The sequence below is a fragment of the Bubalus kerabau genome, chromosome 10, assembly GCF_029407905.1.
Source record: "Bubalus kerabau isolate K-KA32 ecotype Philippines breed swamp buffalo chromosome 10, PCC_UOA_SB_1v2, whole genome shotgun sequence".
In the NCBI taxonomy this organism is placed as follows: Eukaryota; Metazoa; Chordata; class Mammalia; order Artiodactyla; family Bovidae; genus Bubalus; species Bubalus kerabau.
The window spans coordinates 90,466,721-90,491,147 of record NC_073633.1 but is presented as its reverse complement, the minus strand read 5'-3'; the positions used below and the strand labels follow the sequence as shown (position 1 = coordinate 90,491,147).

At 37.6% G+C, this 24,427-nt stretch overlaps 1 protein-coding gene across 14 annotated transcripts in view; it reads right to left on the bottom strand.

Annotated features, from left to right (window-relative positions):
- LIN52 (lin-52 DREAM MuvB core complex component) overlaps positions 1-24,427 on the bottom strand; it is a 114,860-nt gene that overhangs the window by 76,400 nt on the left and 14,033 nt on the right. Inside the window, exon 7 of one of the 14 annotated variants that reach the window (XM_055538637.1) lies at positions 21,519-22,933. The exons of the other annotated variants lie outside the window; for them this stretch is intronic. Coding sequence (XP_055394612.1) covers positions 22,890-22,933 — 44 coding nt within the window. The 3' untranslated portion in view covers positions 21,519-22,889. Of the gene's footprint in view, positions 1-21,518; positions 22,934-24,427 lie in introns of those variants that run through there. 14 annotated transcript variants of the gene reach the window in all.

Sequence of the window (24,427 nt, the reverse complement as noted above, 5' to 3'; positions counted from 1 at the left end):
CCAACCCAGGCATGGAATTTGTGTCTCCTGCATTGCAGGTGGATTCTTTACCACTGAGCCACCAGGGAAGCCCCCAAAATGGGCAGAAGACCTGATAAACATTTTTCCAAAGGAGACAAAGAGACAGACAACAGGCACATGAAAGACACTCAACACTGCTACTTATTAGAGAAATGCAAATCAGAACTACAATGAGGCACCACCTCACACCAGATGGAATGGCTATCATCAAAAAGTCTCCAAATAGTAAATGCTGGAGAGGATGTACAGAAAAGGGAACCCTTATACACTGTAGGTGGGAATGTAAATTGGTTCAGCCACTATGGACAACAGTATGTGCTGTGCTTAGCTGCTCAGTTGTGTCCGACTCTTTGTGACCACATGGACGGCAGCCCGCCAGTTTCCTCTGTCCATGGGGATCCTCCAGGCAAGAATACTGGAGTGGGTTGCCATGCCCTCCTCCTAGGGATCTTCCCAACCCAGGGGCTGAAGCCAGGTCTCCTGCACTGCAGGCGAGTTATTTACTGACTGAGCTAGCAGGGAAGCCCAAAAATACTGGAGTGGGTAGTCTATCCCTTCTCCAGGGGATCTTCCTGATGCAAGAATCAAACTATGGTCTCCTGCACTGCAGGTGGATTCTTTACCAGATGAGCTACCAGGGAAGTCCATGGAAAACTGTACAGAGGTTCCTTAAAAAACTAAAAATAGAGCTACCATATATCAGGAATCCCATTCCTCAGTATACATCCAGAAAAAAACAAAAACTCTAATTCAAAAAGATACATGCACTTTAATGTTTACAGCAGCACTATTTATAATAGTCAAGACATGGAAGCAACCCCAGTGCCCATAATGTATATGTGTGTAATGCAATATTAATCAGTCATAATTTGCAGCAACACGGATGGACCTAGAGAATGTTATGCCAAGTGAAGTCAGAGAAAGACAAAAAGTGTACGATAGCACTCATTTGTGGAATCTAAAAAATAATGCAAATGAATCTGTATACAAAACAGAAACAGACTCACAGACATAGAAGACAACAGACTCACAGACATAGAAGACAAACTTGTGGCTACCACCAAAGCGGGGGGTGGGGGGTGGGGGTGGGGGAGGGGAGATTAGGAGTCTGTGATTAACAGATACAAACTACTACATAAAAGAGATAAGAAACAAGGATTTACAGTATGGCACATAAAATTAGACAGTATCTTATAACAACCTATAATGAAATATACTCTGAAAAAAAAAAACAAAACCCCGAATCACTATTAGTTTTGGTACACCCAAAACTAATACAAATTGTATCAATTATACTTCAAATAAAAAAATAACAAACTCATTGTCTTCCCTTACAAACATCTTCCTCCACTATTGTTCCTTCTAAAAAAGCTTTAGTGACAGATTGTAGCATCCTTTTGTCTCATCCTCAGAAAAGACTTCCTTCTCTGATCACCCCTTACAGATCAGAAGAGGTCTCACAGAGATTTGTTGTTATGGAATCTTATACTTCTTCACAGCACTCATCACAACCCTCTCACCATAGATTATTTCTGTAACGGTTTGATGTGTGTCTTCCTCATGACTGCTTTGCTTACTGCTGCAGCCTCAATTTTTATCACAGTGATGGGCTCATTTTAGTTACTTTAAATTACTTTTGTTGAAGAGATCCTTAAGAGAAGAGGGGAAAAAGTTCAATCAATTGATTGACAGATCAGTCCTTGGTGAGGTATAATTCATATAGGATGAACTGCACATACTTGAAGTGTGCAGTCTGGTGAGATTTTCTTTTTAATATGCTTGGCTGCATCGGGTCTTAGTTGCAGCGCATGGACGCTGGCTCTAGGGCTCAGGGGCTGCAGCACGCAGGCTCTCTAGTTGTGGCACACGTCAAGTTTGGAAGGGAAGACAAACGCTTTCACCACTACTGAGGCAAACCCTTCTGAGTCCTATGACTGATGAGAATTTTGCCGTCTGGTTGGCGGGAGCAGGCACTATCACTGGCCCTGTGGTGCCAGCCAGTATTCCTTCCTGTAATCCTTTCGAGGGGCTCTCTCCTCAGCCTCATGTATAACAGCTTCCTCACAAGACTGCACTGGCGAGTACTCAGCTGATTACTTTAGCAGAACCCTCTGCGGATCTCCAGGGTTCTCTCCATGCCGCCCTCTCCCCTCTGGTACTCTGTTCTCTGACCTCTTGCTACCTTGGTCTCTCCAGACTCCTAACTCTGTTTCTTCAACTCAGGGAGTCTGCTGCTCTCTGCCTGAGTTCCCCCTCCCAGCACTGCAGCCTGGAAACTCTCAAAACAGTAAACTGAGACAATCACAGCGCTGACCTCCTCTCAGGGATCACTATCTTTTATTGCCTGACATCCAGTGTGCTAAAAACCACTGTTCATATCTTCTGTAGTTTTTTAAAAAACTGTCTCAGGTGAGAAGGTGAAGCTAGTCCCTGATATTCCATCTCAGTCAAAAGCAAACATGCCTCCACTGTTGTCTGTGTGCCCCTAACTCACACGCCCAGAGGAGAAGTCTAGGAGTCATCCTTGACACCCTCTCCCTCCCCACCTCTGCTGATCTTCTATAGCCAATCAATCAAGACTTATTCTTTGTCCTAAGTGGCTCTCAAATTCAAGGACATCGCTCCCTGGACACTATCAGCATCCTAGTTCGAGGCACCATGGTCTTTTTTTCCAATTTATTTGGTTACATGGCATGTGGAATATTCATTGTATCATGTGGGATCTTTCACTGCGGTACATGGACTCCGTGCACTACGTGTGTCTCACGGGTTCCAGAGTGCACAGGTCAGTAGTTTGAGCATGCATGCTTTTTTGCCCTGAGGCATGAGGGATCTTTGACCAGGGGTCAAACCTGCGTCCCTTGCATTGCAAGGCAGATTCTCAGCCACTGGACCATGACGGAAGTCCCAGCACCACAGTCTATAGACTATTGCAATGACCTCCTACTTGGTCTCCCTAGTTCTTCTCACGTCCCCCTCCAAACCAGTCTCTACACAGCCAAAACCCGAATATTCCTTGTCTATGCCCTCCGTTGACTTGTCAGAGATCTCAGAATATCGTTCAGTATCCTCAATATAACCAAGAAGTCTTACATGATTCAGTCTTTTTTTTTTTAATTTATCTATTTGGCTGCTCTGGGTCTTAGCTGTGGCATGTGGGATCCAGTTCCCTGATCAGGGATCGAACCTGGGCCCCCTGCATTGGGAGCTCGAAGTCTTAGCCACTGGACCACCAGGAAGTCCCCATGATTCAGCCTTTGTCAAGAATTAAATACTATGCCTTAAAATACTGAATTTTAATGCTGTAAGGATCTGAGAGGTCTTTTAGTCCAACAGCTTCATTTTTCAACTGAAGAAACTGATGCTCAATGTCACACAGCTAAATTCCTGATAAAGGTGCACTAGGCAGCAATAAAATTTAAGATTTATTGACAGCTTTCTAGGTGTCAAATATCATACTATGCATTTTTAAAAACTGAATCGAATCTGCATTTTTTAAAGTGAGTTTTCAAAGTGTACAATTCAATGGCATTTAGTAAATTCACAATATTTTTCAACTACCACCTATATAAGTTACAAAACATTTTTATCACCCACCAAAAAAATCTTTTACCCATTACTCAGACAGCCCTCATTTCCCTCTTTTCTTGCCCCTGGCAATCACCAATCTCCCTTCTGTCTCTATGAATTTACATACCTAGGATGGTTCATATAAATGGAATACTATAATATGTGATTTTTCATGTCTGGCTTCCTTTATTGAGTATAATGTTTTTGAGATTCACCCATGTTGTGAGACTCGGACCATAAGAACTGATGCTTTTGAACTGCGGTGCTGGAGAAGACTCTTTAGAATCCCTTGGACTGCAAGGAGATCAAACTAGTCAATCCCAAAGGAAACCAACCCTGAATATTCACTGGAAGAACTGATGCTGAAGCTCTAATACTTTGGCCACCTGATGCAAAGAGCTGACTTGCTGGAAAAGGGACAAGAGGGAGTGGACTTAGGTATACCTATGGCTGATTCATATTGATGTTTGGCAGAAACCAACACAATAATGTGAAGCAATTATCCTTCAATTAAAAATTTAAAAAAATTAATTTAAAAAAGAAAAATCTAACTTTCCTCCCATGTTACCACTTTTCTTTATTACTACCTCATTGTCTACCATGCTGGCAAAGTGAGTCTTTTAAGAAAATACATATGATTATACACTTACTATGCTTAAAATTTCTCATATGCTGCCCATGACGATAACAACAGTTAATAGCTTTTAAGCATTTATTAAGTACTAATATACTATGCAAAGATTTTATAAATAATATTGTATTAAATTATCAAAACAATATTCTAAGGTAACATCTCAAAGTGAATGGTCAGGAAAACCCTGAGGATCCTGGGGATCACTAAGCCCCTTTCAGAGGGTCCATGAGTTCAAAACTACACATATGATACTAAGATGGCTTTTTCACTTATTCTCTCAGAAGCGAACATTGAAGTTCTTTAGAGTCTACTGAACAAAAGGTATCATAACATACTGAAAGAAGCAGCAGATACGAAAACTTAGCTCTTTATCAATCCAAACATTAAGGGTATTTGAAAAATGTAAAAACCACCATTCTTATCAATATTTTTTATTTGGAAAATAGTTACTCTTCATAAAAATATTTATATTAACATGTAATGGGTTTGTTCCTATATTTAAATGAATAAGTATTTTAAAATTTTGTTTTAAATTCTGAATTAAATTCAGAAATTAAACATACATAAAATGCACATATAATCCACATAAACAAGAGCTTTTGGGTGATCAACATTAACTTCTAAGAGTGCAAAGGAGTCCTGACACCAAAAAGCTTAAGAACCACTATTCTAAGATTTTCATCTCCATTTCACAAACGAAGAAATCAGGGCTAAGAAAGTCAAGTTACTGCCTAAGTGGTAGATCAAGATTCATAAGGCTGTAGTAAAGCTTCCAGAACCCAAGCTCTTAATTACTATTTTGTCCTTTCCTATTAATATTAGCTATTTATCACCTGGATCCTATCCACTTATCTTCAGGTAATTGTTCTTTCCCTTATGTTATCTTCAGGTCATCAATCTCCCCACTAGCCTGAGTTTCATGAGACAGAGGTATTTCTTAAGCTATACTGCAATTCCTATAAGTTAATATACTACAAGATTCAAAAATTGGAATCAAGATTGCCGGGAGAAATACCAATAACCTCAAATACACAGATGACACCACCCTTATGGCAGAAAGCAAAGAATAACTAAAGAGCCTCTTGATGAAAGTAAAAGAGGAGAGTGAAAAAGTTGGCTTAAAACTCAACATTCAAAAAACTAAGATCATGGCATCTGGTCCCATCACTTCATGGCAAATAGATGGGGAAACAGTGGAAACAGTGACAGACTTTATTTTTCTCGGCTCCAAAATCACTGCAGATGGTGACTGCAGCCATGAAATTAAAAGACACCTGCTCCTTGGAAGAAAAGCTATAACCAACCTAGACGGCATATTAAAAAGCAGAGACATTACTTTGCCAACAAAGGTCCGTCTAGTCAAAGCTATGGTTTTTCCAGTAGTCATGTATGGATGTCAGAGCTGGACTATAAAGAAAGCTAAGTGCCAAAGAACTGATACTTTTGAACTGTGGTGTTGGAGAAGACTCTTGATTGTCCCTTGAACTGCAAGGAGATCAAACCAGTCCATCCTAAAGGAGATCAGTCCTGAATATTCATTGGAAGGACTGATGCTGAAGCTGAAACTCCAACAATACTCTGGCCACCTGATGTGAAGAAGTAACTCAGTGGAAAAGATCCTGATGCTGGGAAAGACTGAAGGCGGGAGGAGAAAGGGACGACAGAGGATGAGATGGTTGGATGGCATCACTGACTCGATGGACATAAGTTTGAGCAAGCTCCAGGAGTTGGTGATAGACAGGGAAGCCTGGTGCGCTGCAGTCTATGGGGTTGCAAAGAGTTGGACATGAGTGAGCGACTGAACTGAACTGAACTGAATATACTAAGGTAGTATACTCTTCCAAAGCTTTCTTTAAACCAGACAAACAAGTTTTCCATCCTACCAATTATAGATAAGATATAATTCCTTGGTTCTGGCACCTTAAGAGTTTTGTCTTAAAAACAAGTCTCCCAAAATGTCCAGTGATACCAACAATTAACTAGTCTTCCAGTGGACGTGTTTTGAATCATGAAATCCATCCGTAAAGTCACTGCTCACATGTACATTAGGTACAATGTACTCATTTCTACAAAGCGTCTATGAACTGAAAAAGAAAAACTATGCTAAATGGTAAGCCACTAAAGATCATGTACAGTGTTAAAGCTGATTTCCTAAACCATCACAGCAAAGATGCCCAAACAAGCTCTTTTTCTGCAGGCATTTTCTTCTTCATGCTGCCTGTCCTTTCTAGTTGACTGGAGGAAGTGAACAAATTGATTTTCACAAGATGTAGCTCCAGTCCCCACGAAGTTGGTTCGTCTTTTTAAACACCTAAAACAATTCCTCAAAAGAAGCCTATCTAGTAGGCTCAACTCTTTCTAAACATAATCCACTGCACAAGGTAGATTTCTCACTCCAGGGCAAATTGTTAGGTCTATAAGCACAGCACTTAACTAAGTCATTAATAATCCATCTGAAATCAATGGCTCCGGGGTAATTACCTGTGGTTTTCCCATCCCATCCAAACAACTTTTCTCTGTTCTAACAATTCTCTATTGCTTAGATCTTCTGTTTCCATTTTATATTACTCACTCTGTATTTCTTATACCACTAGCATATTGGTGTCCAAAAACATACAAAAAGATCTGTCCTCTGTTTTTATAATTAAGGGACAGAAATTTTAATAACTAAAACAAAACTAGGAAAGTTATGACCTACCTAGACCAACCTAGACAGCATGTTAAAGAGCAGAGATATTACTTTGCCAACAAAGGTCCATCTAGTCGAGGCTATGGTTTTTCCAGTAGTCATGTATGGATATGAGAGTTGGACTATAAAGAAAGCTGAGTGCCAAAGAATTGATGCTTTTGAACTGTGGTGTTGGAAAAGACTCTTGAGAGTCCCTTGGACTGCCAAGTGATCCAACCAGTCCATCCTAAAGGAAATCAGTCCTGAATACTCACTGGAAGGACTGATGTTGAAGCTGAAACTCCAATACTTTGGCCACCTGATGCGAAGAGCTGACTCACTTGAAAAGACCCTGATGCCGGCAAAGATTGAAGGCAGGAGAAGAGGATGACAGAGGATGAGATGATTGGATGGCATCACCGACAATGGACGCGAGTTTGAGTAAATTCCGGGAGTTGGTAACGGACAGGGAAGCCTGGCATGCTGTAGTCTGTGGGGTCGCAAAGAGTCGGACACAACTTAGCTACTGAACTGAACTGAATAGTAAACTAAAATCTTCCTTATTCTTTCTATTCCTATTCTAAAATATGTATCAATTGTGTATCAATATGTATCAAAATATGTATCAACTGTGTTGTTAGTTCATTATGCAAGTTCTTTCCTCATGTAATGCCCAAGTTAGTCAGCAAAGAAAACAGTTAAAGATGCTTCAACAGGCCTCTTAGTGGTCTAGTAGTTAAGACTTCGTGCTCCCAAGGCAGGGGGCACAGGCTCATTCCCTGGTAGGGGAACCAAGAGCCCAGATGCCATATATGGGGGGGGGGGGGGGGGGGGAGTGCTTTGGCTTTTCTAGGAAAGTAGTTTCCAAGGATCTGCAAATGACAAATGGTAATATACATAAAAATGCATCACTCAACAAGGGTGTCAGAAAAGCTACACATCAAATCAGGAAATCAGTGAGTTGAGGAAAACATACCTTCATTGTCTCAATGTGAATTTTTTCATTCAATACCAATAATGATATTCTGATATTTCCATGGAGAAGTGGGAGAAGAAATCAACCACCCCAAGTTACAGAAGTAATTTATTATTTATTTCTAAAATACTACAGCTGTGACATTATTACAACCTAAATTAAAATGACAGGGGCAGCATTAACACAAGAGGAAAATACTGCCAAACTAAAATTCAAAAACAGCAAATGACTGCTAAAGACAATGACATGCATGAATGTCATAATCAAAATGTTGAGCAAAAGAAGCCAGCCACAAAAGAATATATAGTTGGCGATTCCACTTATAGTTCAAAAACAAGCAAAATTCTTTTATATTGTAAGTCATAACAGTGCTTGACTTTGCGCCAAGGGCAGGTAGTGACTGAGAGGGGCATGAAGGAGGTTATTATATATTGGAAAGGTTCTATTTTTTTTTTATCTGTTCAAGGTCACAGTTATATGGGAGTGTTGTTTTATGAAAAGTCATTGAGCTGTACATAATCTGTGTACTTTTCTCCATGTACACTTTCCATTTTTAAAAATGTATTCAAGAACAAAAAATGATAGAACAGTGGAATATTTTTATATCCTGATTTTAAAGTTTCATTTTAGTTCTTTTTGTATTCAGTATCCAAAACTTTAACCTGTCAAATTCAACTATTCTCTCAAAGGATTTCTTCACTATTATCCAACCAATTTTAAATGTATTCTCCTACAACAGAGTCAATCAAATATAACAGTTCTTCCTTTAAAAATACCATTCTTTTTTCTATTTCTGAAGTCTTTTTCAGGTACACCAAACATTGGTAGCTTTGGCCAAGCTTTTAATTTAGACTTAATGGTTAGAGATTAAGACTTCTAGACACCACATGTCATTATTTTTCTAGACTTCCCACAGCAAAGCAGTCTATCATCACCTATAAATTCTCATGTAATATCGCCATCCTCCCAGATCATATTTCCAACACAAAACAGTGTTGAGAATTAAGAAAAAAAGAAAAGGAACTAATATTACATTAAAACAAAACAACAAAAAAAACTCTTCATTTTGTTGAAGTCTCTAGAGTATCAAAAATGAAATAGAGAGTCAAACAAAAATATCAGGAAATGTCAGTTTACTTCCCCAGGAGCAGAAACAGTCATTCTTATACCCAAAGCCTGGAAAGAAACTCAACTTGCATGCATACCTAATAACTGCAATTATTCAGTCTTTCTCTCCTCTTTGTCATAACAAAACCATATACAGTATTCCCAGCCAACGGGGAAAAAAAATTATCAGGACCATTTTACTTCTCAAACAGCTGCAATTCCATTTAAGACTAATAAGACATTCTACATGGTGCTTTGCTCCTATTGAGTAGCTTATGACTTGAGTTCAGTTCTTCAGCTACAAAGAAAGGCTGAACATAAAGCTGAACAAAATCTTGGCCAATGTTTGCTTATGAAATATGCCTCTTTCACAAACTGAATCATCTCTTGCCACTGACTCAAGAGCTTACCACTCCTTTTGTTACCCAACTTCTACTTCTGGAAGACTGTGGTAAGGATGGGAAATGAAGTATTAATATCATTAACTTTCACTTTGCTATTCATCACTTGCTTAAAATGATCAATTTTTGTTAATGGATCTAGTAATTTTTATTTAGAAAGCAAATAACTTTTCTTTAATGGAAAAGAGTTTAAAATTTTAACCGTACAGAAAATTAAGAACACAGATCTTTCAAGAAACCAAAATTTTGTTTCTAGAATGGCATATAATTTTTCTTTATTTTTTAAGATAGCTTTTCCCTACTCAGAACAGAATGTGGTCACTGTTGATGATTTACAAATTTCAGAAAAAACTTAAAAAAAAAATCACTCAAGATAGCCATCAAAACATACTAGTATTAATTTCTCATTTAAATGCTTTCTTCTCTGCAATCACCCTCTGTGGGTTTTTTTTTCAGTCTAACTTTATTGAGACTTTTGATGGCTAAGTTGAAGACATCGCTCAGTAAATGTTGCATTACACTAAAAAATATGTGACTTATTTTCAAATATCTTTTGATATTGATTTCTAACATAATCCACAGTGGTAAGAGAACAGACTCTGTATGGTTTCAATACCTTTAGACTATGAAATTTTTGCACCTTGTTTTATGTTTCTGGATATATTCAGTGCCTTCTAGTTTACAATCTATGGGAACTTGAATAGAATTTGTATCCTACTGTTGTGTGAAAATTGTATAAATCTTAATTATGTTGAATTGGTTCACAGTGCTTTCCAGGTCTACTATATTCTTCTGCTTCTCTGTATATTCATTCTATTAATTTTGAGAGTTTGATATTAAAATTCCAACCAAAAATCTTAATTTATCTACTTAAAAAATAACTGTAATATATAGTGGGAACTAATGTAACTTTGTTCTGTATTTTCCAAGTCTCCCGTAATGTGTTATCATACTTTCATAATTTAAAAGATAAAAACTAAAAAAAAATACTAGTATTTTTCCTTCCAGTCATGTCTACACCCATGCTCTTAAAACAAGAAGGAAAAAAACTGCTGACATTGTGTCCTGCAATTTTTCACTTGCATTTTCACTTGCAATTATCTTTACATATAATGAGCATTTTTCTGTCCTTAAATGCTCTTTATTGCTTTAACATGATTTTTACTAGCTACATTGTCATCTACTGTACAAATATAGAATACAGTATCTACTGTACTTGGTTATTCACTACTAAACTTTAAATTATTTGACTATGTACATCCGTTTACCTATCACACATTTTGTAGAACTATGCAGAATACTACTTTGAAACCAACCTCAAAAAAATTAATTTAAGCCCTGCCTGCTTACCTCTATCTTTCCCTTCCCCACCCCAAAGTCAGAAGAGAATAAAACACCACAAGCATTTTATGGTAAAATCCTCTTTGTGTGTAAAACCACTGCAGAGGCACAGTTGGGTTTATGAAATAACTCGACTAATGGATAAAAGATATGAATGCTTATAAGCCTTAAAGGTAATTTGAGGCTTTGTGTATCCTAATTTGTTAACCAAGGGAAAAATGAGAAATAATGGCATGTATTTTTCCCCATTATCATAATACATTTTTGAAAACAAAATACTTAAGGCTAAATTGACAATTTCTAATTATGAGGAATATCTCTGATCCCTTTAAAGTGGGATTTCTGGATTTTATACTGTATTACTACCTAAATAGGATGAAATGCTAATGACTACGGCGAGATGGTATGGTAATGCAGAATACAAAGACAAGTTTCATTTGGTATTTGAAAAATGCAGATTACAATACTGCCCATAAAGTGCTTTTGAATCAAGTTTGCTAGCTTAATTTTTCATGTTAAAATAATTTAAATTTACATTTTCTGCAATTTCTCGTGCTTGTTAATGGAGAGGGTCAAGAAACATGAAAAAGTTCATTATCACAAGTGAAGAAAAATAAACATTAACACAAGGTATTAATATTCTGCCTATAAAGTTGGCAATGATTTTTAAAAAATGATATTTGGTGTTAGCAAGGGGGTAGGGGTAGGAAATACTTTTCTGGAAGACAATTTGGCAGTATGCTGCTGCTAAGTCGCTTCAGTCGTGTTCGACTCTGTGGGACCCCATAGACGGCAGCCAACCAGGCTCCCCAGTCCTTGGGATTCTCCAGGCAAGAACACTGGAGTGGGTTGCCATTTCCTTCTCCAATGCATGAAAGTGAAAAGTGAAAGTGAAGTCGTTCAGTTGTATCCGACTCTTAGTGACCCCATGGACTGCAATCTACCAGGCTCCTCCGCCCGTGGGACTTTCCAGGCAAGAGTACTTCCCTCTTAATTAGAGATCCCACAGTTCTCCATCTACATGTAAAATGCAATCTTCACTCACAGGAAGACTTAACCCTGATGCAGATACAATCAAAACTTTGCTATTAATTAACAGATGCATCAATTAATTTCCTGGGCTCCAAAATCACTGTGAATAGTGATTGCAGCCATGAAATTAAAAGATGCTTGCTCCTTGGAAGGAAAGTTATGACAAACCTAGACAGTGTATCAAAAAGCAGAGACATCACTTTGCTGACAAAGGTTCGTAGTCAAAGCTATGGTTCTTCCAGTAGTCATGTACAGACGTGAGAGCTCGACCATAAAGAAGACTGAGTGCTAAAGAATGAATGCTTTTGAACTGTGGTGTTGGAGAAGACTGTTGAGAGTCCCTTGGACTGCAAGGAGATCAAACCAGTCAATCGTAAAGGAAATCAACCCTGAATATTCATTGGAAGGACTGATGCTAAAGCTGAAACTCCAATACTCTGGCCACCTGACGCGAAGAGCTGACTCATTGGAAAAGACTCTGATGCTAGGAAAGATTGAAGACAAAAGGAAAAGGGGGCGGCAGAGGATGAGATGATTAGATAACATCATCAATTCAATGGACATGAATCTGAGCAAACTCTGGGAGATAGTGAAGGACAGGGAAGTCTGACATGCTGCAAATCCATGGGTCTGCAAAGAATCAGACACAACTTAGTGACTGAAAAACAACAACAACAAAATAGATGCATCAACATCAAATATTTTGGGCCAATTGACATTATTCAAGTTTAAACTGTTGATTATTTTTTTCCAGTTAACAAAGATTTAGATGTCTACCATATACAAAGAACATAACAGTTTCCTTCATAGCTTTAGGTAGCTAACTGAATGGAAAAGCACTACTATGCAATAAAACTATGCAAAAGTAATCTACTCAATTGAGAGGTGTAATGATCTGCCAAAGGTTATAGAGACCCCAAAAACCCATTTATGAAGTTACGGATATCTTATTTCACACATGCATTTCCCTGAGAAAACAAATAATTAAAACGTTACTTGTTACCTAAGTAATGTGACTAAACTAGGCAAAAGCATTGTTTTCATCCTATTAATAACACTAACCTATACAAACAGCTTTTACTTATTTCTAAAACAATTAAGATGCCCATCGACCAAGTGAAAGTGAAAGTGAAGTCTCTCAGTCGTGTCTAACTCTTTGCAACCCCATGGACTATAGCCTACCAGGCTCCTCTGTCCATGGGATTTTCCAGGCAAGAGTACTGGAGTGGGTTGCCATTTCCTTCTCCAGGGATCTTCCCAACCCAGGGTTTGAGCTCAGGTCTCCTGCATTGCAGGCAGACACTTCACCCTCTGAGCTACCAGGGAAGCCCACCTACTAAGGAATATGTAAAAGAGGTGATTTTTTAGTTTAACCAAATCTTTCTTCTCTTTCTGACTTCCCTGTCCTTAAGCAGGATCAAAACATCATGGTGAACTCTAATTAGTTTACTCCCCAAGATTCAGCGAGACAGTTTACCCATCTAGTACTGAAAATGATATACCTGAAACATCTATTGCTGGTACGCTTCTTTCCATTAACACTGCCACTATTCATTCAAGCCCTCAATCATTCTTGCTGGACTCACAGTCCTTGCTAGCTTCCAGCCTCCTGTCTCTACCATTACATTCTATCCTATGCATGATGCTCTTAAAAGGTGCATGACTTCCCTACTCAGAAACCTTCAGTGGTAGAATTTTTAATGATGCAGAAGAATGCTTAAGATAGAAAGAATGGGAGGGGGAGCACAGACAAAAACTACATACTATACATACACTATAGCCTCAGTTATGTTAAAAAGCATGCCTGTGTATACATACGGGTCCAAGTAGAAATGTAAACACACACACCCCTACACAAATAGAAAAGGGAGGGCCAGGACGAGGAAACACATCAACAGTGGCCATCTCTTACTGGTAAGGCTGTGGTTATTTTTACTTTCTTCTTTATCTTTACAGTAAACAAATTTGTGGTAAACGGTCTTTTAGTAAATAAAGTATCTCTACAAACCATCTATAACGAAAATTAGTTAACGTTACAGTCATTAAAATACTTTTTAAAGAAATTTCACACGCTCCCCATTACCTATGAGTCTAATTCCTCATCCCTCAGCCCAGCTCCTATTTCCCTCCGTTCAGTTCTTATGAGCCCTAATATAACCTGGGCTTCTTAAAGACCTTATTAAATCACTCACACTGTTCCTTGAGCATAACTGTTCTTTCAAACTCTGCTTGCTCCAGATCTTCATTCCACCTGGAATATGGTCTGTTTCCATTTCCACATCAAAAACCTGTGTTCTTTAAAAAGTTTATCTTCAATGATCCAGAAATAGTAAGTACTACCACACCCCTTTCCCGGGTCCACAGTCGACCATACTAACGGACTTCTCTGAATCAAGACTCCTCAAAATTCTCAGTTCAACAGCACTAGGAAATCCTCACTAATCAATCTGTGTTGACATACAATATGAAACTTATCTGCTATTTCTGTAGCAATCAAATGTAATTGCCACTTCTCCCCTATCCCCAGAGTTCTTAGTACTCTTATAGAGCTATCTCCTCTACCTTCCATTAAGAATCATTTACTTAACTGTCTTATCTCCATTTTCTACTAGATTTCAATCTACAAAAGGGCAGTAATTATGTCTTATTCATCTTCATATCCCCTACAAAGCCTTGTAGGAAGTAGGCACTCAAACAGTTGCTGAATTGAACACTTTCTTCTTTTGCTATTATCTCATCACTCAAAATGGCTAAGCACTTGAAAACTTTATTTTAAAACAAACTCTCCTTGAAAATCTAGGTTTATTTCATCAATTTTAGCTTACATTCTTACTTTAATAAGGCATTGTCTGATACCACTTGGTAACTGGGAGAGTTGAAGGACAGAACAAGACAATCTGAGATGAGACAGCTGAAGCCATTCTGAGGGTCTTAGATCCAGGTATGGAAGTTACTGAATTAAATTACCACATTTTTGGTTTTTTCTACCAATCTCCTTAATCAAAAGCAAAATGTTATTTCTGACAACAGGGAAACTGAGCATCAAAAATACACACTGCTTAAGAAAGGAATCTTTTTTTAAATATGGAGAGATGAAAAGGAAAAACAAAAAGCTAAAACTCAAGTAAGTCATCAACAAAGTTAGGCAAGCAGTCCAGTAAAGTCATAAGAATCTGTATCTCAATAAGAAACCCAGTTCAAGAGATAAGGGAAGAAAAAAGCCAGAAGTACAGTAAGACTCATGCTGCCATCTAGAGGTTAAGGGCTAGTGAAAAATCATTTTTCTCCTTAATCAGTCAAGTACAATTAATTTAACTTTTAATTATTATAGATAGAAGTACAGGAATTATAAAGTAAGCCTGATATCAGGCCACAAAGAAGACCATCCAGAGTATAAGAAGTCTCTCCCTGCCCTTCTTCATGGATTAAAATAGGAAATTAACAAAGGTAACAGTTCTTTTTCGATGATTCAATGGATGTTGGCAATTTGATTTCTGGTTCCTCTGCCTTTTCTAAATCCAGCTTAAACTTCTGGAAATTCAAGGTTCACATACTGTTGACGCCTGGCTTGGAGAATTTTGAGCATTACTTTGCTAGCATGTGAGATAAGTGCAATTGTGCGGTAGTCTGAACATTCTTCAAGAGATGGGAATACCAGACCACCTTACCAGCCTTCCAAGAAATCTGTATGCAGGTCAAGAAGCAACAGTTAGAACTGGACATGGAACAACAGACTGGTTCCAAATTGGGAAAGGAGTACGTCAAGGCTGCATATTGTCACCCTGTGTATTTAACTTATATGCAGAGTACATCACTCGAAACGTCGGGCTGGAAGAAGCACAAGCTGGAATCAAGATTGCCGGGAGAAATATCAATAACCTCAGATACGCAGATGACACCACCCTCATGGCAGAAAGTGAGGAAGAACTGAAAAGCCTCTTGATGAAAGTGAAAGAGGAGAGTGAAAAAGTTGGCTTAAAACTCAACATTCAAAACACTAAGATCATGGCATTTGGTCCCATCACTTCATGGCAAATAGATGGGGAAACAATGGAAACAGTGACAGACTTTATTTTCTTGGGCTCCAAGATCACTGTGGATGGTGACTGCAGCCATGAAATTAAAAGACGCTTGCTCCTTGGAAGAAACGCTATGACAAACCTAGACAGCATATTAAAAAGCAGAGACATTACTTTGCCAACAAAGGTCCATCTAGTCAAAGCTATGGTTTTTCCAGTAGTCATGTATGTATGTGAGAGTTGGACAGCGCCAAAGAATTGATGCTTTTGAACTGTGGTGTTGGAGAAGGCTCTTGAGTGTCCCTTGGACTACAAGGAAAACAAACCAGTCCATCCTAAAGGAAATCAGTCCTGAATATTCATTGGAAGGACTGATGCTGAAGCTGAAACTCCAATACTTTGGCCACCTGATGTGAAGAGCTGACTCATTTGAAAAGACCCTGATGCTGGGAAAGATTGAAGGCGGGAGGAAAAGGGGACGACAGAGGATGAGATGGTTGGATGGCATCACCGACTCAGTGGATATGAGTTTGGATAAACTCTAGGAGTTGGTGGTGGACAGGGAGGCCTGGTGTGCTGTGGTCCATGGGGTGGGAAAGAGTAGGACACGACTGAGCGAATGAACTGAACTTTGTGTGTGAAGTCACTTCAGTCATGTTCAACTCTTTGTGACCCTATGGACTGTGTGTGTCTGTGTGTGTGTGTCTATGTGTGTGTGTGTGTGTATGAAGTCGCTTCAGTCATGTTTGACTCTCTGCGACCCTATGGACTGTAGTCTGCTTGCGCACACACATCTGTGTGTGTGTGCATGTGTGTGTGTGTATGTGTGTGCATTAAGTTGCCTCAGTCACGTTCAACTCTCTGAGACCCTAAGGACTGTAGTCTGCCCACGGCGTTCCTCTGTCCATGGAATTCTCCAGGTAAGAATACTGGGAGTGGATTCCCATGCCCTTCTCCATCCACCAAAAAAAGTTGCATCAGTGATTTCCCTGGCAGTCCAGTGGTTAGGGCTCTGTGCTTCCACTGCAGGGGGTACAGGTGTGATCCCTGATTGGGGAACTAGGATCCCATATCCCACAATGCATGGTCAAGAAATAAATAAAAGAAAGAAAGAAAAGCTGCACCAAATAATTTGTAGTGCAAAAACAACCTCATCAATGCAGACTACCAGAACGAAGTACCAGGTTTGAATAGGGAAGTCTCAATCTTATTTTACCATAAAATGTTATTTTAAAAACTGGTAGCTGATTAAATTAAGCCTAAGCACAGTCCTGGATTTAGAAAAGGCAGAAGGAATTTCAAAAAAAATCTACTTCTGCTTCATTAACTATGCTAAAGCCTTTGACTGTGTGGATCACAACAAACTGTGGAATATTCTTAATGAGATGTGAATACCAGACCACATTACTTGCCTCCTGAGAAACCTGTACACAGGACAAGAAGCAACAGTTAGAACTGGACATGGAACAACAGACTGGTTCAAAATTGGCAGAGGAGTATGTCAAGGCTGTATACTGTCTCCCCACTTATTTAACTTATATGCAGAGTACATTACGCAAAATGCTGGGCTGGATGAATCACAAGCTGGAATCAAGATTGCCGGGAGAAATATCAACAACCTCAGATATGCAGATGACACCACTTTTAATGGTAGAAAGTGAAGAGGAACTAAGGTGAAAGAGGAGAGTGAAAAAGCTGGCTTAAAACTCAACATTCAAAAAATGAAGATCATGGCATCCAGTCCTATCACTTCACGGCAAATAGATGGGGAAAATGTGGAAACTGTCAGATTTCATTTTCTTTGCCTCCAACATCAATGCAGATGGTGACTGCAGCCATGAAATTAAAAGATGCTTGCTCCTTGGAAGAAAAGCTATGACAAACCTAGACAGTGTATTAAAAAGCAGAGACATCACTTTGCCAACAAAGGTCCATATAGTCAAAGCTATGGTTTTTCCAGTAGTCAAGTATGGATGTCAGAGTTGGACTATAAAGAAGGCTGAGTGTCAAAGAATTGATGTTTTTGAACTGTGGTGCTGGAGAACACTCTTGAGAGTCCCTTGGACAACAAGGAGATCAAACCAGTCAATCCTAAAGGAAATCAACCTTAAATATTCATTGGAAGGACTGGTGATGAAGCTGAAGATCCAATACCTTGGCCACATGATGCAAAGAGTTGACTCATTGGAAAAGACCCTGATGTTGGGAAAGACTGAGGGCAAGAGGAGAAGTGGGTGACACAGGATGAGACGGTTCGATGGCATCACTGACTCAGTGACATGAGTTTGAGCAAACTCTGGGAGATAGTGAAGGGCAGGGAAGCCTGGCGTGCTGCAGTTCATGACATGAGTTTGAGCAAACTCTGGGAGATAGTGAAGGGAAGGGAAGCCTGGTGTGCTGCAGTTCATGAGTTGGACACGACTTAGCAACTGAACAACAACAACAACAACAGCAAGAATCCTTCCTGAAATAGCTAAATGAACATACAGGATTAGCAGAAGCAATTACTTGTAGCAAAATAAGCTAAATTTCTTAAAGCTTTTTAGATAGTAATATACTCAATGTGGTCTTCTTTACTTAACAATTTTTTAGCCTATCTTTCCTGTATAGTACAAGGTAATTTCAAACCAGTACAAGTAAATGAATATAAATCAAACTGAGATTTTTATTATATGGTTTATGGTGAAGTGTAATTAAGAACAAATGCATCAAATTCAATCTCTTCATGATAAAAACACTCAATAAACTAACAATAAAAGATAACATCCTCAGGGAATTCCCCAGCAGTCTAATGTTCTCCCAAGGGCCTGGGTTCAATCGCTGCTCAGGGAACTAAGATCCTACAAGCTGAATGGTGTGCCCTCTCCAGAACCCTGCCTCCCAAAAAAGATAACATCCTCAAACTGACGAAGGGCATGTACAAAAACCCCAATATCATACTTAATGTTTTCTCCCTAAGATCAAGAGGAAGACAAGGATGTCCACTCTTGCCACTTCTATTCCACACCATACTGGAATTTCTAGCCAGGGCAATTAGATAAAAATGAAATAAGAAGAAAGAAAAGGAAAAGAAAGGTAAGAAAAGGAAGGAATGAAAAAAGAGAGAAAGAAAAGACATCCAGATTGGAAATGAAGAAGTAAAATATCTCTATTTGCATATGACAATTCTGTATATAGAAAATCTTAAGTAATCTACTAAAATACAATTAGAACTAATAAATACGTTCAGTAAAGTTGCAGGATATAATATCAATATACAAAAATTGATTGTATTTCTCTACAGTAGCAATGCACAAACTGAAAATGAAATTAGAAAAACAATTTCATTTATAATAGTATCAAAAATTTAAAACACTTAGGAATGAATTTTAACAAATGAAGTATAAAACTTATACTTTGCAAACTGCAAAATATTGTTCAAAGAAATGAAAGGAGACTTGAATAAACAGAAAGATATACCACATTCATGAATGACCTTAATTTCATTAAGATGAAAATACTCTCCCTGAAACTAATCTACAGATTCAATGCAATTCTACTCAAATGTCATCTGACCTCTTTGCAGCAACTGACAAGTTAAAATTCCTATGGAAATTCATGAGACCCAGAACATACAAAAAAAAAAAAAAGAAAGAAAAATCTTCAAACAGAAAAACAAAGTTGGAAAACTCACAAATCCAAATTTCAAAACTTACTACAAAGTTACAGTAATCAAAACAGTGAGGTACTGCTGTAAGCACAGATATACAAGTCAGTAGAACAGAACTGAGAGTGCAGAAATAAAACTTCATGTTTATGGTCAATTGATTTCTTACAAAAATGCCAATACAATTCAGTGGAAAAGGAATAGTCTTTTCAACAAATGGTGCTGAAACAACTGGATATCCACACTCAAAAGAATTAATTTGCATCCCTAACCTCATACCATATATAAAAAATTAACTTAAAATGGATCAAATACCTAACTATAAGAGCTAAAGAATAAAACTCTTAGAAGAAAACATAGGTATAAATCTTTATAATTAGGCAATAGTTTCTTAGGTATGACATCAAAATACAATCAACAAAAGAAATAACTGATAAATTGGACTTCATTAAAATTAAAACTTCTGTGTCTCAAAGAATACCTTAAGAAAGTAAGAAGATAACCCACAAAGTGTAAGAAAACGTTCTACAAATTACGTATCAAAAAAGCAACCTCTTTCTAGAATACATAAAGAACTCTTAAAACTCAATAATTTAAAAAAAAATCCAATTTTTAACTGGGCAAAGGACCTGAATATAGTTCTCTAAAAAAGACATACAACTAGTCAATAGGTACATGAAAATATGCTCAATATCACTAGTTATTAGGAAAAATGCAAACCCAAACCACGGTGAAATACCACTCTTCATAATACATCCACTAGGACGGATTTTGTAATAATTTTTAAAAAACAAATAGTTAAGTATTGGCAACGTGTTCAGAAATTGGAACCTTCATACACTGCTGATGGGAATGTAAAATGGTGCAACCAGTATGGAAAATATTCTGACAGTTCCTCAAAAGATTAGATATAGAGTTACCATATGACCCAGAAATTCCATTCCTAGTCATAAACTAAAGAGGATGAAAACATATGTCCACGTAAAAACGAGTACATGAATGTTCACAGCAGCATTATTCATACTAGCCAAATAAAGGAAATAACCCAAATGCCCACTAACTAGTGGATAAATATAATGTAAATAACCTATAAATACACCTATACAGTAGATTATTCAATTCTAAACAGAAATGAAGTCTTGATACATGCTTCAACACAGATGAACATTGAAAATACTATGATAAGTGAAAGAAACCAGTCACAAAAGACCACATAATATGATTTAATTTATATGACATGTCTACACGAGATATTCATAGAGACAGGAAGTATACTAGTAGTGGCCTAGGCCTATGGAGTTTAGGGGAAAATGAGGAGTGACTGCTAACAAGTACAGGATTTCTTTGAGGGGTGACGAAAATGTTTTAAAATTGATTGTGGTAATGGCTGCACATCTCTGAAAATACTAAAAATCACTGAATTGTACACTATAAATAAGTGAATTGTAGGGTATGTGAATTACATCTCAGTAAAGCTGTCATAAAAAAAATGAAAGGGAAGAAATGAATCAGAACTCCAAGCTTTAGCTCTAGTTTCAAATTGCATGATCTGCTGCTTTCCCAATCTTCACATTCCACTTAAAATTATTTTGAATATTGCCAGCAAGCAGGTCATCCACATAATTACTAAAATGTTTGTAGCCTTCAAAGACAGGGGTAATTTTTTTTTTTAATGGACAAAAACTGTTGAGAATCTATTCGATAAGATTTATGACAGTTCAATGGGTCTGAGGAATAAAACAAGACATGTGCTGCTGCAACTTACATGACTAAATCATGAACACTGTCCAGGTCATAATAATGCTGTGGGCTGCAGTCCATGGGGTCGCTAGGATCGGATATGACTGAGCGACTTCATTTTCACTTTTCACTTTCATGCATTGGAGAAGGAAATGGCAACCCACTCCAGTGTTCTTGCCTGGAGAATCCCAGGGACTGGGGAGCCTGGTAGGCTGCCCTCTATGGGGTCGCACAGAGTCGGTCATGACTGAAGCGACTTAGCAGCAGCAGCAGGAGCGGGGGTCAGGTAGAAGACAAAATCAAACCATTATCAAGAAGCTTCACACTATATTTACTATGTGTGGTTGATCACCCACTGTCATAAAAGAAAAATTCCAGACATTATGAGATCTTCAAATGTTACTACTCATCATTAAAACACAAACTATGCAGAAAAAGAACAATTTCCAGAAGCTCCACTTTTTCAGTTTTAAGTGAATGGATTTCATTTAAAAAATCTGTTAATTTCATCAAAAGGCATTAAGGAGTTGATCATTCAGTCATCCAACCAGCAAATACATACTGCACATCTACCATATGGCAGGTACTCTGTGGGTTACAGAAGACAGCTCCAAAATATGATTCTTACCTTCAACAGCTACAATTAATCTAAGAGATAACACACAAACCAAAAGTCTCCCAGAATGGTAAAAGTGACAAAAAAATGAAACAAATGAACTGCTCTAGGAGCTATCTCGGAGGTCAGAAAAGTGAGTTTACTTTCTAGATCAAGTTTGAAAAGGAAAGGCTGATGAAAGAGGTAGATTTTGGCTAAACAATGAAGGACAAATAAAATTCCTATATTAGAAATAGGTCAGGGAGGGCTTTCTGAGAAAAGGAACAACATGAATTGAATTAAGAAGATGGGGAAGTGTCCCAGGAAGAGAATTTCAAATGCAGACAATGCACGGTATTCTGTTCGGGAGCAGTAAGAAGGCTAGACGTTAGGCTCAGCCCAGAGTAAGGGGATTTTGAAAGCCATGTTAAGGAATCTGAATTTTATTGTATGGGTAATGAAATACTACTAATGACTTATGAGTAAAGGACAAACAGAAAGCAGACGCTACTTTAGAAAAATTAACCTCGTATTGGTAAACAAGATGGACTGATATGAGGTAGCTGAGACACAAGGAGGGTAGTTAGAAGGTGACTACAATAGTTTGGTAAAACAAGAAGGACACAGAACTCAGATGGAAGTAACAGAAATGGAATTTTTCATACAGTAAAGGTAGTTTTTTATAATTCTATGTATTTCATGGGAATTTCACATAAATTAACTACCCATATAAAGTCTGAGGACCCCAATCATGAAAAGCTATAAATATCTATATAAAACATTATTGCATTCTAAAACCTGGACACCAAAAGGGTTATCTGAGATATAATCACGTACTAAATCAAGAGGCAGGGTTCATCTTCCAAAAGATACAATCTAGTTGCTATTAGCCCTAGAAGGTTCACATTTTTTCTATACTAACACTTAACAATGCTCCAGGGAAGTGACAAACAATCATGTTTTGAGGACAAATTTTTTTTGCATTTTTTTTCTTTCCATCATCTTTATCAGTTACAGATATTTGCATGAAAACAGGATCAGGGGTCCTTGGGGATTCATCAGTTCGTATTGCTTATTTTTCATCCATGTCATCCTCTCAATTAATGCAGGAAGGAGGATTGAGATATCGAAACACCAGATTAGGGTGTCAAGTAAATGTCAACCCCTAGAGTAGATGAATAATCTGTAAGGACAAAAAGGATCTTGTTTTTATGCAAATACCCTATACACAATAAAACAAAGAGGTTATAGCCAAGAAATCCACTACATATCAATGTGATTCTTACCAATTCTAAATTAAAAAACTATTTTCTGCATGTCAACTAATTATTATGATCAGGGAAAATGACAATCAGTTAGCAAAACACTGCTACAGAAATTGAAAGAAAGCTGTATTTTGAACTAGAAAATAATTTCGAGAAATCTCAGCTGTGCTCATAGAACTCATCTGGCAGAAACAAGCATTTCTACAGCATAATTTTGGTTCCCTGCTTAAGGTCACTGAGTTAGGTGACTTCAAACCCCTACCTCCAAAGCCTTAAGTTTTAGAAATAATAAATACTTAATTAATAATATTGATGATCTTAGCTGTGTGGAATAAAAACTGAAACAAACCACACCAAGTTTCTGTTTTTGTGCAAAGACATTAAAATAGATTTACTGATGCTCAGAGAACCAACTCGTTATCCTAAAAACTGATAAAAAATCATTTATCCAGTAAGAACAGCATTCAAGGTAATAAATAATGAAGAGTTGGTTAAGATAAAGTTCTTCACAGAAAAATCCTAGCTAATAAGGAATGATAGAATTAGTGTAATACCATTTCACAGCTTATAACAAAATAGTGAATCTAGGCAGTTTTCAATGGCTGCTAAAACTCTGGTTATAAGGCTGATAGAGAATTTTATGAGTAACAGATCAGGCAAACAATACCTTTACCAATGAATTAATCTTAACATCACAGAGATCGAGACAAGCAGACAGGATGTACCCTTCTGAAGGATGTGTACAACACCATTTATGAAATATTCTTGTCAAAATAAAAATAAAAATCAATCCTGTATCTGTATGAGCTTCTAAATCTAATTACTGGGAAATAAAAAGGGATAGATGGACATATTAAGCACTACCACAGGGATAAAAGGAACAAAATCCAGAATGGGGAAAATTCCACAGAAAAAGTAACAATAATAAATGGCAAAGGAAAATAATAGGGAGGTGGAACTATGCCAGATTAAAAGAAACTTAAGAGACATATGAATCAAATATAGTACCTTACTTAAATCCTGATTCAAACCAACCAACTATATAAAGACAATTATGAGTGAACCAGGGAAATATGAATTCTGATTGGCTATCTGATGATATTAAACAAGTCTGTTAAAATTCTTTAGGCATAATTAATAGAATCACAATTATACTTAAGAAAAAAAAAAGGAAAGAAACTCCTTGTCTTTTGGACTCACATATGAAGTTATTTAGTAGTGAGACAATACGATGCCTGAGATTTGCTTTAATTATGTAGGTTGGCAGAGGTTGAAATAGATTGGCCAGATGCTAACTATAAAACCAAGTCATCAGTATATAACGTCAATATTCTACTTTCTCTCCTTTGGTATATGTTTGAAATTTTTCATAATAAAAAGTAGAGAAAAAAATACTTCATTATCTTTCTCAG